We start from the raw sequence: 17,030 nt of genomic DNA on the forward strand, positions 1-17,030 counted from the left end.
ATTGGTCGGCATTGACTAGGCCTGATTTTTATCATGGAACTATGGACTCCTGTTCTTCTCTGGCAGAGTAATGGTTATGTAGAGAGGATGTTAGTCATATTGAACAGTAGGTGATCAGTGTTTCTCTCTGATTGAAACTATGTAACACTCCGGTGATGCTAAAGCCCAGTCTGGCTCAGACCTGTCACATCTTCATGACCACACACATGTGAGGAAATAGCCTATCAAGTGCATTCAACTCGTCATTCAAGCCTCATGAATATACACTCATTCACTCACATATTGGCGTGTTCTCAATCTTGAATACACATTTACATCAAGGTCAGTCGAGCAGGCAGACAAACAAACACTCATCAACATGTGCCCACACCCACAGTCTGTTTCCTCCTTTCACACTGAGTTTCCGTTGTACATTTGGGGAGGAGGGAGGAGGACTAGCTGGTGTTTCCTCTGTCAGTAGGAAAGAGTGACAGAATCAGGGAAAATAGGTGGAGAGGTTTTCATTATGAATAGTATTCCACAGACATAGAAAGAGCACCAATGTTGTGGTCGTGTGTGTGAGTGTTCACTATTAGAGTAGTATCACGGCAGGGAGATCAGTGAGTGTTCACTATTAGAGTAGTATCACGGCAGGGAGATCAGTGAGTGTTCACTATCAGAGTAGTATCACGGCAGGGAGATCAGTGAGTGTTCACTATTAGAGTAGTATCACGGCAGGGAGATCAGTGAGTGTTCACTATTAGAGTAGTATCACGGCAGGGAGATCAGTGAGTGTTCACTATCAGAGTAGTATCACGGCAGGGAGATCAGTGAGTGTTCACTATTAGAGTCGTATCACGGCAGGGAGATCAGTGAGTGTTCACTATCAGAGTAGTATCACGGCAGGGAGATCAGTGAGTGTTCACTATTAGAGTAGTATCACGGCAGGGAGATCAGTGAGTGTTCACTATTAGAGTAGTATCACGGCAGGGAGATCAGTGAGTGTTCACTATTAGAGTAGTATCACGGCAGGGAGATCAGTGAGTGTTCACTATTAGAGTAGTATCACGGCAGGGAGATCAGTGAGTGTTCACTATCAGAGTAGTATCACGGCAGGGAGATCAGTGAGTGTTCACTATTAGAGTCGTATCACGGCAGGGAGATCAGTGAGTGTTCACTATCAGAGTAGTATCACGGCAGGGAGATCAGTGAGTGTTCACTATTAGAGTAGTATCACGGCAGGGAGATCAGTGAGTGTTCACTATTAGAGTAGTATCACGGCAGGGAGATCAGTGAGTGTTCACTATTAGAGTAGTATCACGGCAGGGAGATCAGTGAGTGTTCACTATTAGAGTAGTATCACGGCAGGGAGATCAGTGAGTGTTCACTATTAGAGTAGTATCACGGCAGGGAGATCAGTGAGTGTTCACTATTAGAGTAGTATCACGGCAGGGAGATCAGTGAGTGTTCACTATTAGAGTAGTATCACGGCAGGGAGATCAGTGAGTGTTCACTATTAGAGTAGTATCACGGCAGGGAGATCAGTGAGTGTTCACTATTAGAGTAGTATCACGGCAGGGAGATCAGTGAGTGTTCACTATTAGAGTAGTATCACGGCAGGGAGATCAGTGAGTGTTCACTATCAGAGTAGTATCACGGCAGGGAGATCAGTGAGTGTTTCCGGCGCAGGACTGTTGTGGTTGGGTGGACGCCCTAGCAGTGACGGTGGCAGGAAGGTTGTGGTTTCTACACCCAGTCTACCATGAGTCAGATACAACACAAAGTAGAGTGGAGGAGAGGAAAGAGGAGGAGGAGGGCAGAGAAGAGGCCAGGTCAGGCAGGTGTGAGTGACACGCAGCCACACTCGATGATGTGCAGCACTGTGTACGTGTTAATAACAGTAGAAACAGAACCAGACTGATGTACAGATGGATCCCAAATACATCCCTAAGCTACAGACAGAGAACTAAAAGACTGAACACAAATACATCCCTAAGCTCCAGACAGAGAACTAAAAGACTGAACACAAATACATCTCTAAGCTCCAGACAGAGAACTAAAAGACTGAACACAAATACATCCCTAAGCTACAGACAGAGAACTAAAAGACTGAACACAAATACATCTCTAAGCTCCAGACAGAGAACTAAAAGACTGAACACAAATACATCTCTAAGCTCCAGACAGAGAACTAAAAGACTGAACACAAATACATCTCTAAGCTCCAGACAAAGAACTAAAAGACTGAACACAAATACATCCCTAAGCTACAGACAGAGAACTAAAAGACTGAACACAAATACATCTCTAAGCTCCAGACAGAGAACTAAAAGACTGAACACAAATACATCCCTAAGCTACAGACAGAGAACTAAAAGACTGAACACAAATACATCTCTAAGCTACAGACAGAGAACTAAAAGACTGAACACAAATACATCTCTAAGCTCCAGACAGAGAACTAAAAGACTGAACACAAATACATCTCTAAGCTCCAGACAGAGAACTAAAAGACTGAACACAAATACATCTCTAAGCTCCAGACAGAGAACTAAAAGACTGAACATAAATAGGCCTCACTAATCCTCTTTCCTCTTCTACAACACGCCTTCTAGAACACACTTCACCTGAGAACACCTGACAGGGCTAGAGGCAACTCCTCTCCCCTCATTGGAGTTGGAATCAATATTCATGTCTTGCCCTGCAACTAAACAGCATTCCTGTGACTGTGTGTTGTCTAAACTCACAGAAATAAGTGAACATTTAGACTGAGAGCATAGCCTTTCTGAACGTGCTGTCCTCTATGAAGGCTAATCGTCTCAGTCCATCAGTATGGCTGTGCTCCACGGACCTCCAGGCTAACTCCCTTCTCCCTGGTCTACCCCCTCTCCTCCCCAGGGTTTGCCTTTCCAGACTGGGCCTACAAACCCGAGTCCAGCCCCGGCTCGCGACAGATCCAGCTGTGGCACTTCATCCTGGAGCTGCTGAGGAAGGAGGAGTACCATGATGTCATCGCCTGGCAGGGGGACTATGGAGAGTTTGTCATCAAGGACCCTGACGAGGTGGCCCGGTTATGGGGGGCCCGCAAGTGCAAACCCCAGATGAACTACGACAAGCTGAGCAGGGCACTCCGGTAAGGAAACTCAATGACACCAAGCGTGTCCAGCCCAATGTGCTGTTTACACACTGATCCTAATGCACATGGCTGTCTTATGGCAGTGATCCAGGCCCCAGTTACTCTTAAAGCTCGGGCTTAGGCCCCAGATGCAGGTTTATTGTTATGTTGTGCACATCTGCTTGACACAACCATGTCTCTCACACCTGCCTAAGCTGGCTGTTATGACTATGACACCAGCTCTCGCCCCTAAAGCACTGTATACTGTAGGCCTATCATATTGGCACTGACCCTATCTCCCAATACACTGTATACTGTAGGCCTATCATATTGGCACTGACCCTATCTCCCAATACACTGTATACTGTAGGCCTATCGTATTGGCACTGACCCTATCTCCCAATACACTGTATACTGTAGGCCTATCGTATTGGCACTGACCCTATCTCCCAATACACTGTATACTGTAGGCCTATCGTATTGGCACTGACCCTATCTCCCAATACACTGTATACTGTAGGCCTATCGTATTGGCACTGACCCTATCTCCCAATACACTGTATACTGTAGGCCTATCGTATTGGCACTGACCCTATCTCCCAATACACTGTATACTGTAGGCCTATCGTATTGGCACTGACCCTATCTCCCAATACACTGTATACTGTAGGCCTATCGTATTGGCACTGACCCTATCTCCCAATACACTGTATACTGTAGGCCTATCGTATTGGCACTGACCCTATCTCCCAATACACTGTATACTGTAGGCCTATCATATTGGCACTGACCCTATCTCCCAGTACACTGTTTTGGCAGTGACCAGAAAGCACATGGACTCTATTGACACCAACTCAAACCCCATATACCTGCCATGGCGGTGATAATATTTCCCATGTAATGGCAGTGACTAAACAAAAAAGACTGTTAACTCAAACACCCCAAACACAAGCCCCCTATACTGTTATGGATTTGATATTATGATATCATAATACTTAAACTTACATGCAAAATACCTGCTGTTAACTTTAAAATGATTGGAATGAATTATCCAAAGAGAGTGTAAAGAAGATTTTTTCATGTCATGTGGGATCGTATCTCCTGGCTTTAATTTAGACGTTTCATCAAAGTCAAGTAATGAGTTCTCAGAGATATTTGATATCTTCTGTATGACTTCCCCATACACTGTATAACTGCTACTCTGACTACATGTATATCACGTCAATCGACTCATACACTGTATAACTGCTACTCTGACCACATGTATATCACGTCAATCACCCATACACTGTATAACTGCTACTCTGACCACATGTATATCACGTCAATCACCCATACACTGTATAACTGCTACTCTGACCACATGTATATCACGTCAATCACCCATACACTGTATAACTGCTACTCTGACTACATGTATATCACGTCAATCACTCATACACTGTATAACTGCTACTCTGACCACATGTATATCACGTCAATCACCCATACACTGTATAACTGCTACTCTGACCACATGTATATCACGTCAATCACCCATACACTGTATAACTGCTACTCTGACTACATGTATATCACGTCAATCACTCATACACTGTATAACTGCTACTCTGACCACATGTATATCACGTCAATCACTCATACACTGTATAACTGCTACTCTGACCACATGTATATCACGTCAATCACCCATACACTGTATAACTGCTACTCTGACTACATGTATATCACGTCAATCACCCATACACTGTATAACTGCTACTCTGACTACATGTAGCCTATCATGTGTCAATCACCCATACACTGTATAACTGCTACTCTGACTACATGTAGCCTATCACGTCAATCACCTATACACTGTATAACTGCTACTCTGACTACATGTAGCCTATCACATGTCAATCACCCATACACTGTATAAAAGGGGTGAGCATGACAAGTTACCAAAGCCTGTGGACTCTCCTTCTCCGTGGCCAACGTGAGTAAAACATTTAAACGTGTTAACTCTCGCAAGGCTGCCGGCCCAGACGGCATCCCTAGCCGCGTCCTCAGAGCATGCGCCGACCAGCTGGCTGGAGTGTTTACGAACATATTCAATCAATCCCTATCCCAGTCTGTTGTCCCCACATGCTTCAAGATGGCCACAATTGTTCCTGTTCCCAAGAAAGCTAAGGTAACTGAACTAAATGACTATCGCCCCGTAGCACTCACTTTTTTATTTTATTTATTTCACCTTTTTTTAACCAGGTTGGCAAGTTGAGAACAAGTTCTCATTTACAATTGCGACCTGGCCAAGATAAAGCAAAGCAGTTTGACACATACAACAACACAGAGTTACACATGGAGTAAAACAAACATACAGTTAATAATATAGTAGAAAAATAAGTCTATATACAAAGTGAGCAAATGAGGTGAGATAAGGGAGGTAAAGGCAAAAAAGGCCATGGTGGCGAAGTAAATACAATATAGCAAGTAAAACACTGGAATGGTAGATTTGCAGTGGAAGAACGTGCAAAGTAGAAATAGAAATAATTGGGTGCGAAGGAGCAAAATAAATAAATACAGTAGGGGAAGAGGTAGTTGTTTGGGCTAAATTATAGATGGGCTATGTACAGGTGCAGTAATCTGTGAGCTGTTCTGACAGCTGGTGCTTAAAGCTAGTGAGGGAGATAAGTGTTTCCAGTTTTAGAGATTTTTGCAGTTCGTTCCAATCATTGGCAGCAGAGAACTGGAAGGAGAGGCGGCCAAAGGAGGAATTGGCTTTGGGGGTGACCAGAGATATATACCTGCTGGAGCGCGTGCTACAGGTGGATGCTGCTATGGTGACCAGCGAGCTAAGGGGGAACTTTACCTAGCAGGGTCTTGTAGATGACCTGGAACCAGTGGGTTTGGCGACGAGTATGAAGCGAGGGCCAGCCAACGAGAGCGTACTTCTGTCATCATGAAATGCTTTGAGAGACTAGTTAAGGATTATATCACCTCCACCCTACCTGATACCCTAGATCCACTCCAATTTGCTTACCGCCCCAATAGGTCCACTGACGATGCAATCGCCATCACACTGCACACTGCCCTATCACATCTGGACAAGAGGAATACCTATGTAAGAATGCTGTTCATTGACTACAGCTCTGCATTTAATACCCTCCAACTGGGTCCTGGACTTTCTGACGGGCCGCCCCCAGGTGGTGAAGGTAGGAAACAACATCTTCACCCCGCTCATCCTCAACACTGGGGCCCCACAAGGGTGCATTCTCAGCCCTCTCCTGTACTCCCTGTTCACCCATGACTGCGTGGCTATGCACGCTTCCAACTCAATCATCAAGTTTGCAGACGACACAACAGTAGTGAGCTTGATTACCAACAATGACGAGACCGCCTACAGGGAAAAGGTGAGGGCTCTGGGAGTGTGGTGTCAGGAAAATAACCTCTCACTCAATGTCAACAAAACAAAGGAGATGATCGTGGACTTCAGGAAACAACAGAGGGAGCACCACCCCCATCCACATCGACGGGACAATAGTGGAGAAGGTGGAAAGTTTTAAGTTCCTCGGCGTACACATCACGGACAAACTGAAATGGTCCACCCACACAGACAGCCTGGTGAAGAAGGCGCAGCAGCGCCTCTTCAACCTCAGGAGGCTGAAGAAATTTGGCTTGTCACCTAAAACAATCACAAACTTTTATAGATGCACACTCGAGAGCATCCTGTCAGGCTGTATCACCGCCTGGTACGGCAACTGCACCACCCTCAACCACAAGGCTCTCCAGAGGGTAGTGCGGTCTGCACAACGCATCACCGGTGTCACAAATCAAATCACGTTTATTTATATAGCCCTTTTTACATCAGCTGATATCTCAAAGTGCTGTACAGAAGCCCAGCCTAAAACCCCAAACAGCAAGCAATGTAGAAGCACGGTGGGTAGGAAAAACTCCCGAGAATGGCCAAAACCTAGGAAGAAACCTAGAGAGGAACCAGGCTATGAGGGGTGGCCAGTCCTCTTCTGGCTGTGCCGGGTGGAGATTATAACAGAACATGGCCAAGATGTTCAAATGTTCATAAATGACCAGCATGGTCAAATAATAATAATCACAGTATTTGTCGAGGGTGCAAAAGGGCAGCACCTCAGGAGTAAATGTCAGTTGGCTTTTCATAGCCGATCATTGAGAGTATCTCTACTGCAGGTAGCTCGTCCGGTGAACAAGTCAGAGTTCCATAGCCGCAGGCAGAACAGTTAAAACTGGAGCAGCAGCACGGCCAGGTGGACTGGGGACAGCAAGGAGTCATCATGCCAGGTAGTCCTGAGGCATGGTCCTAGAGCTCAGGTCCTCCGAGAGAGAGAGAGAGAGAGAGAGAGAGAAAGAAAGAGAAAGAGAGAATTAGAGAGAGCATACTTAAATTCACACAGGACACCGGATTAGACAGGAGAAATACTCCAGATATAACAGACTGACCCTAGCCCCCCGACACATAAACTACTGCAGCATAAATACTGGAGGCTGAGACAGGAGGGGTCAGGAGACACTGTGGCCCCATCTGATGATACCCCCAGACAGGGCCAAACAGGCAGGATATAACCCCACCCACTTTGCCAAAGCACAGCCCCCACACCACTTGAGGGATATCTTCAACCACCAACTTACCATCCTGAGACAAGGCCGAGTATAGCCCACAAAGATCTCCGCCACGGCACAACCCAAGGGGGGAGGGCAACCCAGACAGGAAGACCACATCAGTGACTAAACCCACTCAAGTGACACACCCCTCCTAGGGATGGCATGGAAGAGCACCAGTAAGCCATTGACTCAGCCCCTGTAATAGGGTTAGAGGCAGAGAATCCCAGTGGAGAGAGGGGAACCGGCCAGGCAGAGACAGCAAGGGCAGTTCGTTGCTCCAGTGCCTTCCGTTCACCTTCACACTCCTGGGCCAGACTACACTCAATCATAGGACCTACTGTAGAGATGAGTCTTCAATAAAGACTTAAAGGTTGAGACCGAGTCTGCGTCTCTCACATGGGTAGGCAGACCATTCCATAAAAATTGAGCTCTATAGGAGAAAGCCCTACCTCCAGCTGTTTGCTTAGAAATTCTAGGGACAATTAGGAGGCCTGCGTCTTGTGACCGTAGCGTACGTGTAGGTATGTACGGCAGGACCAAATCGGAAAGATAGGTAGGAGCAAGCCCATGTAATGCTTTGTAGGTTAGCAGTAAAACCTTGAAATCAGCCCTTGCCTTAACAGGAAGCCAGTGTAGGGAGGCTAGCACTGGAGTAATATGATTTAATTTTTGGTTCTAGTCAGGATTTTAGCAGTTGTGCTTAGCGCTAACTGAAGTTTATTTAGTGCTTTGTCTGGGTAGCCGGAAAGTAGAGCATTGCAGTAGTCTAACTTAGAAGTGACAAAAGCATGGATACATTTTTCTGCATCATTTCTGGACAGAACCATAATGATTTTTGCAATGTTACGTAGATGGGAAAAAAGTTGTCCTTGAAACAGTCTTGATATTTTCGTCAAAAGAGAGATCAGGGTCCAGAGTAACGCCAAGGACCTTCACAGTTTTATTTGAGACGACTGTACAACCATCAAGATTAATTGTCAGATTCAACAGAAGATCTCTTTGTTTCTTGGGACCTAGAACAAGCATCTCTGTTTTGTCCGAGTTTAAAAGTAGAACGTTTGCAGCCATCCACTTCCTTATGTCTGAAACACAGGTTTCCAGCGAGGGCAATTTTGGGGCTTCACCATGTTTCATCTAAATGTACAGCTGTGTGTTATCCGCATAGCAGTGAAAGTTAACATTATGTTTTCGAATGACATCCCCAAGGGGTAAAATGTATAGTGAAAACAATATTTGTCCCAAAACGGAACCTTGAGGAACACCGAAATTTACAGTTGATTTGTCAGAGGACAAACCATCCACAGAGACAAACTGATATCTTTCCAACAGATAAGATCTAAACCAGGCCAGAACTTGTCCATGTAGACCAATTTGGGTTTCCAACCTCTCCAAAAGAATGTGGTGATCGATAGTATCAAAAGCAGCACTAAGGTCTTGGAGCACGAGGACAGATGCAGAGCCTCGGTCTGACGCCATGAAAAGGTCATTTACCACCTTCACAAGTGCAGTCTTAGTGCTATGATGGGGTCTAAAACCAGACTGAAGCATTTCGTATACATTGTTTGTCTTCAGGAAGGCAGTGAGTGGCTGCGCAACAGCTTTTTCAATTTTTTTTGAGAGGAATGGGAGATCCGATTTAGGCTGATAGTTTTTAATATTTTCTGGGTCAAGTTTTGGCTTTTTCAAGAGAGGCTTTATTACTGAGAGGCTTTATTACTGCCACTTTTAGTGAGTTTGGTACACATCCGGTGGATAGAGAGCCGTTTATTATGTTCAACATAGGAGGGCCAAGCACAGGAAGCGGCTCTTTCAGTAGTTTAGTTGGAATAGGGTCCAGTGTGCAGCTTGAAGGTTTAGAGGCCATGATTATTTTCATCATTGTGTCAAGAGATATAGTACTAAAACACTTTAGTGTCTCCCTTGATCCTAGGTCCTGGCAGAGTTGTGCAGACTCAGGACAACTGAGCTTTGGAGGAATACGCAGATTTAAAGAGGAGTCCGTAATTTGCTTTCTAATGATCATGATCTTTTCCTCAAAGAAGTTCATGAATTTATTACTGCTGAAGTGAAAGCCATCCTCTCTTGGGGAATGCTGCTTTTTAGTTAGCTTTGCGACAGTATCAAAAATAAATTTCGGATTGTTCTTATTTTCCTCAATTAAGTTGGAAAAATAGGATGATTGAGCAGCAGTGAGGGCTCTTCGATACTGCACGGTACCAAGCTAGTCTGAAGACTTCCAGTTTGGTGTGGCGCCATTTCCGTTCCAATTTTTTGGAAGCTTGCTTCAGAGCTCGGGTATTTTCTGTATACCAGGGAGCTAGTTTCTAATGACAAATGTTTTTAGTTTTTAGGGGTGCGACTGCATCTAGGGTATTGCGCAAGGTTAAATTGAGTTCCTCAGTTAGGTGGTTAACTCATTTTTGTCCTCTGACGTCCTTGGGTAGGCAGAGGGAGTCTGGAAGGGCATCAAGGAATCTTTGGGTTGTCTGAGAATTTATAGCACGACTTTTGATGATCCTTGGTTGGGGTCTGAGCAGATTATTTGTTGCGATTGCAAACGTAATAAAATGGGGGTCCGATTGTCCAGGAGGCCAAAAAGATCATCAAGAACAACAACCACCCGAGCCACTGCCTGTTCACCCCGCTATCATCCAGAAGGCCAGGTCAATACTGGTGCATCAAAGCTGGGACCGAGATACTAAAAACAGCTTCTATCTCAAGGCCATCAGACTGTTAAACAGCCATCACTAACATAGAGAGGCTGCTGCCAACATACAGACTCAAATCTCTGGCCACTTTAAGGAATGTACTTAATGAAGGTATCACTAGTCACCTTAAATCACGCCATTTTAATAATGTTTACATATCCTACATTACTCATCTCATATGTATATACTGCTCTATACCATCTACTGCATCTTGCCTATGCTGCACGGCCATCACTCATCCATATATTTATATGTACATATTCTTATTCATCCCTTACATTTGTGTGTATAAGGTTGTTGTTGTGAATTTGTTAGATTACTTGTTAGATATCATTGCATTTCGCTACACTCGCATTAACAACTGTGTTAACATAATGTTCCAACAATGAGCTGCAATAATTTAGTTTTCTGCTTAGGGTAATTTGCGGTTATCACTGGTTACCACAGCCACAAAGTCTAAATTGTCTATATCGTAGAAATGAATGAAAACAACAATTTTAATCAAGTCTAGGCCTCCTCACCAAACAGATGTCCTGGACATAACTCATCCCCATGTAGTGTTCAATGTAGTATTGTTAAACCAATTTAGAAAATTCCAAGGAACAGGCATAATACACTAAATCCAACGTCTGTATATCAAAAAGAAGACAGATTTTGGTTTGTAAATCGGGTACGTTTTTTTATCCGGCCGTGAAAATACTGCCCCCTATCCTAAATAGGTTAATACATCTTAACGATGTGAGATCCCTCCTCTTCTTCCTTATTCTCTCCTCACACTACCTCACTCTTCTCTTCCTCTCATCCTCTCCTCACCCCTTCTCCACATTTCCTCTGGTCTCATCCTCCTTATAGTCTATGGATAGTGTCCAGGCCTGTAGAGTCACAGTATTGGAACAGATATGGAGCTTAGCCCACCAGTAAGTCCTTATTCATATATATATATATATATATATATATATATATATATATATATATATATATATATATATATATATATATATATATATCACACACACACACACACACACACACACACACACACACACACACACACACACACACACACACACACACACACACACACACACACACACACACACACACACACACACACACACACACTACTGTTCAAAGTTTGGGGTCACTTAGAAATATCCCCGCAGTACCCACAAAACACCAGTCTCAGCGTTAACAGTGAAGAGGTGACTCCGGGATGCTGGCCTTCTAGGCAGAGTTATAAAGAAAAAGACATATCTCAGACTGGCCAATAAAAAGAAAAGATGAAGATGGGCAAAAGAACACAGACACTGAACAGAGGAACTCTGTCTAGAAGGCCAGCATCCCCGAGTCGCCTCTTCACTGTTGACGTTGAGACTGGTGTTTTGCGGGTACTGTTTATTGAAGCTGCCAGTTGAGGACTTGTGAGGCATCTGTTTCTCAAACTAGACACTCGAATGCACTTGTCCTCTTGCTCAGTTGTGCACCGGGTCCTCCCACTCTGCTTTCTATTCTGGTTAGAGACAGTTTGCGCTGTTCTGTGAAGGGAGTAGTACACAGCGTTGTCCCAGATCTTCAGATTCTTTGAAATTTCTCTCATGGAATAGCCTTAATATCTCAGGACAAGAACAGACTGACGAGTTTCAGAAGAAAGTTCTTTGTTTCTGGACATTTTGAGCCTGTAATCGAACCCACAATGCTGATGCTGCAGATACTCAATTAGTCTAAAGAAGGCCAGTTTTTTTTGCTTCTTTAAATCAGCACAACAGTTTTCAGCTTTTCTAATGATCAATTAGCCTTTTAAAATGATAAACTTGGATTAGCTAACACAACTTGCCTTTGGAACACAGGAGTGATGGTTGCTGATAATGGGCCTCTGTACACCTATGTTTCCAGCTACCATAGTCATTTACAACATTAACAATGTCTACACTGTATTTCTGATCAATTTGATGTTATTTTAATGGACCAAAAATGTGCTTGTCTTTAAAAAACAAGACATTTCTAAGTGACAGGCAGGTAGCCTAGTGGTTAGAGCGTTGGACCAGTAACCGAAAGGTTGCAAGATCGAATCACCGAGCTGACAAGGTAAAAATCTGCTGTCTGCCCCTGAACAAGGCAGTTAACCCACTGTTCCTAGGACGTCATTGAAAATAAGAATTTGTTCTTAACTGACTTGCCTAGTTTAATAAACATAAAACAAAATATATTGTGTAGTAAATAAATATATATATATATACATACATACATATGGCAAACTGTGTGTATGTAGATAGATAGATAGATAGATAGAAGTCGGAAGTTTACATACACCGTAGCCAAATACATTTAAACTCACAATTTCTGACATTTAATCCTAGTAAAAATTCCCTGTTTTAGGTCAGTTAGGATCACCACTTTTATTTTAAGAATGTGAAATGTCAGAATAATAGTAGAGAGAATTATTTATTTCAGCTTTTTATTTCTTCCATCACATTCCCAGTGGGTCAGAAGTTACCATATACTCAATTAGTATTTGGTAGCATTTCCTTTAAATTGTTTACCTTGGGTCAAACGTTTTGGGTAGCCTTCCACAAGCTTCCCACAATAAGTTGGGTGAATTTTGGCCCATTCCTCCTGACAAAGCTGGTGTAACTGAGTCAGGTTTGTAGGCCTCCTTGCTCGCAAACACTTTTTCAGTTCTGCCCACAAATATTTTATAGGATCGAGGTCAGGGCTTTGTGATGGCCACTCCAATGCCTTGACTTTGTTGTCCTTAAGCCATTTTGCCACAACTTTGGAAGTATGCTTGGGGTCATTGTCCATTTGGAAGACCCATTTGCGACCAAGCTTTAACTTCCTGACTGATGTCTTGAGATGTTGCTTCAATGTATCCACATAATTTTCCACCCTCATGATGCCATCTATTTGGTGAAGTGCACCAGTCCCTCCTGCAGCAAAGCACCCCCACAACATGATGCTGCCACCCCCGTGCTTCACGGTTGGGATGGTGTTCTTCGGCTAGCAAGCCTCCCCCTGCAAGCCTCCCCAAGCCTCCCCTTCCTCCAAACATAACGATGGTCATTATGGCCAAACGGTTCCATTTTTGTTTCATCGGACCAGAGGACATTTCTCCAAAAAGTACGATCTTTGTCGCCATGTGCAGTTGCAAACCGTAGTCTGGCTTTTTATGGCGGTTTTGGAGCAGTGGCTTCTTCCTTGCTGAGTGGACTTTCAGGTTATGTCAATATAAGACTTGTTTTACTGTGGATATAGATACTTTTGTACCTGTTTCCTCCAGCATCTTCACAAGGTCCTTTGCTGTTGTTCTGGGATTGATTTGCACTTTTTTTGATTTGCACTTTTCGCACCAAAGTACGTTCATAGTTTGGACACACCTACTCATTCCAGGGTTTTTCTATATTTTTTACTATTTTCTACATTCATCGCAGCCTTCCTCCGCTTTCACTTTTTTCCCCTTTTTGTCTTTCTCTTTCCCCCTGTAGCGTGTGTCTCTCCCTCATATCTCTGACTTTATCACACATACTTGTTTTTATATCCTTGTGGGGACCTAAAATTGATTTCCTTTCAAAATCCTATTTTCTCTAACCCTACTGACCTAACCCTACTGACCTAACCCTAATCCTACCACCTAACCCTATTGACCAAACCTAACCCTAATTCTACCACCTAACCCTACTGACCTAAACCTAATCCTACCACCTAATCCTACTGACCTACTGACCGAAACCTAATCCTACCACCTAACCCTACTGACCTAACCCTACCTGCCACCTAACCCTACTGACCTAAACCTAACCCTAATCCTACCGCCTAACCCTACTGACCTAAACCTAATCCTACCACCTACCACGCCTACTGACCGAAACCTAATCCTACCACCTAACCCTACTGACCTAACCCTACTGACCTAAACCTAACCCTAATCCTACCGCCTAACCCTACTGACCTAAACCTAACCCTAATCCTACCACCTAACCCTACTGACCTAACCCTACTGACCTAAACCTAACCCTAACCCTACCGCCTAACCCTACTGACCTAACCCTAATCCTACCACCTAACCCTACTGACCTAACCCTACTTACCTAAACCTAACCCTACTGACCTAAACCTAACCCTAATCCTACCGCCTAACCCTACTGACCTACCAACCCTAACCCTAATCCTACCACCTAACCCTACTGACCTAACCCTACTTACCTAAACATAACCCTACTGACCTTAACCTAATCCTAATTGTAACCCTAAACCAAACCCCAAAGCTTAAAATAGCCTTTGTCCCTCTGGATAGAAGAACAAGACTGCACCCACACACACACACACACACACACACACACACACACACACACACACACACACACACACACACACACACGGCCTAATCCTCACTGTGTGAGTGTGAATGTCACAGTGGCTGTGGGAGCAGGAGACAGGAATGACGCAGGGAGTCACGTGTCCTCTTGGAGAGTCAGCTCACAGGCAGGGAAATCACCATGTGCTCACTATACAGGAAACTGTAAGATCATGGGGCTGGGTGATTGAAGCATATGTGTGGAGCAAGGTGGCCCACTCTGTCATGTGTTCCATATGTGTGGAGCAAGGTGGCCCACTCTGTCATGTGTTCCATATGTGTGGAGCAAGGTGGCCCACTCTGTCATGTGTTCCATATGTGTGGAGCAAGGTGGCCCACTCTGTCATGTGTTCCATATGTGTGGAGCAAGGTGGCCCACTCTGTCATGTGTTCCATATGTGTGGAGCAAGGTGGCCCACTCTGTCATGTGTTCCATATGTGTGGAGCAAGGTGGCCCACTCTGTCATGTGTTCCATATGTGTGGAGCAAGGTGGCCCACTCTGTCATGTGTTCCATATGTGTGGAGCAAGGTGGCCCTCTCTGTCATGTGTTCCATATGTGTGGAGCAAGGTGGCCCACTCTGTCATATGTTCCATATGTGTGGAGCAAGGTGGCCCACTCTGTCATGTGTTCCATATGTGTGGAGCAAGGTGGCCCACTCTGTCATGTGTTCCATATGTGTGGAGCAAGGTGGCCCACTCTGTCATGTGTTCCATATGTGTGGAGCAAGGTGGCCCTCTCTGTCATGTGTTCCATATGTGTGGAGCAAGGTGGCCCACTCTGTCATATGTTCCATATGTGTGGAGCAAGGTGGCCCACTCTGTCATGTGTTCCATATGTGTGGAGCAAGGTGGCCCACTCTGTCATGTGTTCCATATGTGTGGAGCAAGGTGGCCCACTCTGTCATGTGTTCCATATGTGTGGAGCAAGGTGGCCCACTCTGTCATATGTTCCATATGTGTGGAGCAAGGTGGCCCACTCTGTCATGTGTTCCATATGTGTGGAGCAAGGTGGCCCACTCTGTCATGTGTTCCATATGTGTGGAGCAAGGTGGCCCACTCTGTCATGTGTTCCATATGTGTGGAGCAAGGTGGCCCACTCTGTCATATGTTCCATATGTGTGGAGCAAGGTGGCCCACTCTGTCATGTGTTCCATATGTGTGGAGCAAGGTGGCCCACTCTGTCATGTGTTCCATATGTGTGGAGCAAGGTGGCCCACTCTGTCATGTGTTCCATATGGGGATGGTTGCTACAATGTGTCTTTTATTGGTCTTTAGTGCCATCAATCCTCTTACCACATTACTACTGATGTGAATCTGAGAGTGTTTGTTGTGGTGACAGACGCATGGCCTCACATACCGCTCGTGTGTGTGTGTGTGTGTGTGTGTGTGTGTGTGTGTGTGTGTGTGTGTGTGTGTGTGTGTGTGTGTGTGTGTGTGTGTGTGTGTGTGTGTGTGTGTGTGTGTGTGTGTGTTGGAATGGAACAAAGTGCCAAATGCAGTTGATCAGGGATGATGTATTTATTGTTGTTGCTCTGAGTGAAATGTATGAACAGTGCTTTATCAGAGATATTAATCACAGTGATAGAGAGACTGGTTCACAGCACTTGGAGGTAAACCTGTTCCATAGACATTATTGTGCTCTGTAGTCCCAGTCCCAGTGTGGATGCCCTCTCCACCCAGTGCTCAGAGAGAGAGAGAGGGGTGGAGAGGGAGAGTGGACAATGGCATCAGTGTACTGGTTGGAGGGCTATGGGAGTAAACCAAGATGGCAGTCGCACAGTAAAGCCCAGGGTCTCTTCTCTCTCTTTTCTCTCTCTCTCTCCTCTCTCTTCTCTCCCTCTCTCTCCATCTCTCTCTCTCTCTCCCTCTCTCTCCACTCTCTCTCTCTCCATCTCTCTCTCTACATCTCTCTCTCTACACCCTCTCTCTCTCTCCACATCTCTCTCTCTCCATCTCTCTCTCTCTCTCCATCTCTCTCTCCATCTCTCTCTCTACATCTCTCTCTCTACATCTCTCTCTCTCTACATCTCTCTCTCTCTCCATCTCTCTCTCTCTCCATCTCTCTCTCTCTCTCTACATCTCTCTCTCTCTCTACATCTCTCTCTCTCTCTCTACATCTCTCTCTCTCTCCACATCTCTCTCTCTCTCTACATCTCTCTCTCTCTCTACATCTCTCTCTCCATCTCTCTCTCTCCATCTCTCTCTCTCCATCTCTCTCTCTCTCTCCATCTCTCTCTCTCCACTCTCTCTCTCTCCAT

At 44.8% G+C, this 17,030-nt stretch overlaps 1 protein-coding gene across 2 annotated transcripts in view; it reads left to right on the forward strand.

The window, feature by feature from the left end:
• Positions 1–17,030, forward strand: part of LOC123728631 (ETS domain-containing transcription factor ERF) — a 96,920-nt gene that overhangs the window by 60,752 nt on the left and 19,138 nt on the right. Inside the window, exon 2 of one of the 2 annotated variants that reach the window (XM_082961007.1) lies at positions 2,878–3,112. In XM_082961007.1, the coding sequence (XP_082817133.1) occupies positions 2,878–3,112 (235 nt within the window). The remainder of the gene's footprint in view (positions 1–2,877; positions 3,113–17,030) is intronic. The other variant, XM_082961008.1, reaches the window with a different exon arrangement.

Source organism: Salmo salar, chromosome 02 (assembly GCF_965601325.2).
Source record: "Salmo salar chromosome 02, fSalSal1, whole genome shotgun sequence".
Classification (NCBI taxonomy): Eukaryota; Metazoa; Chordata; class Actinopteri; order Salmoniformes; family Salmonidae; genus Salmo; species Salmo salar.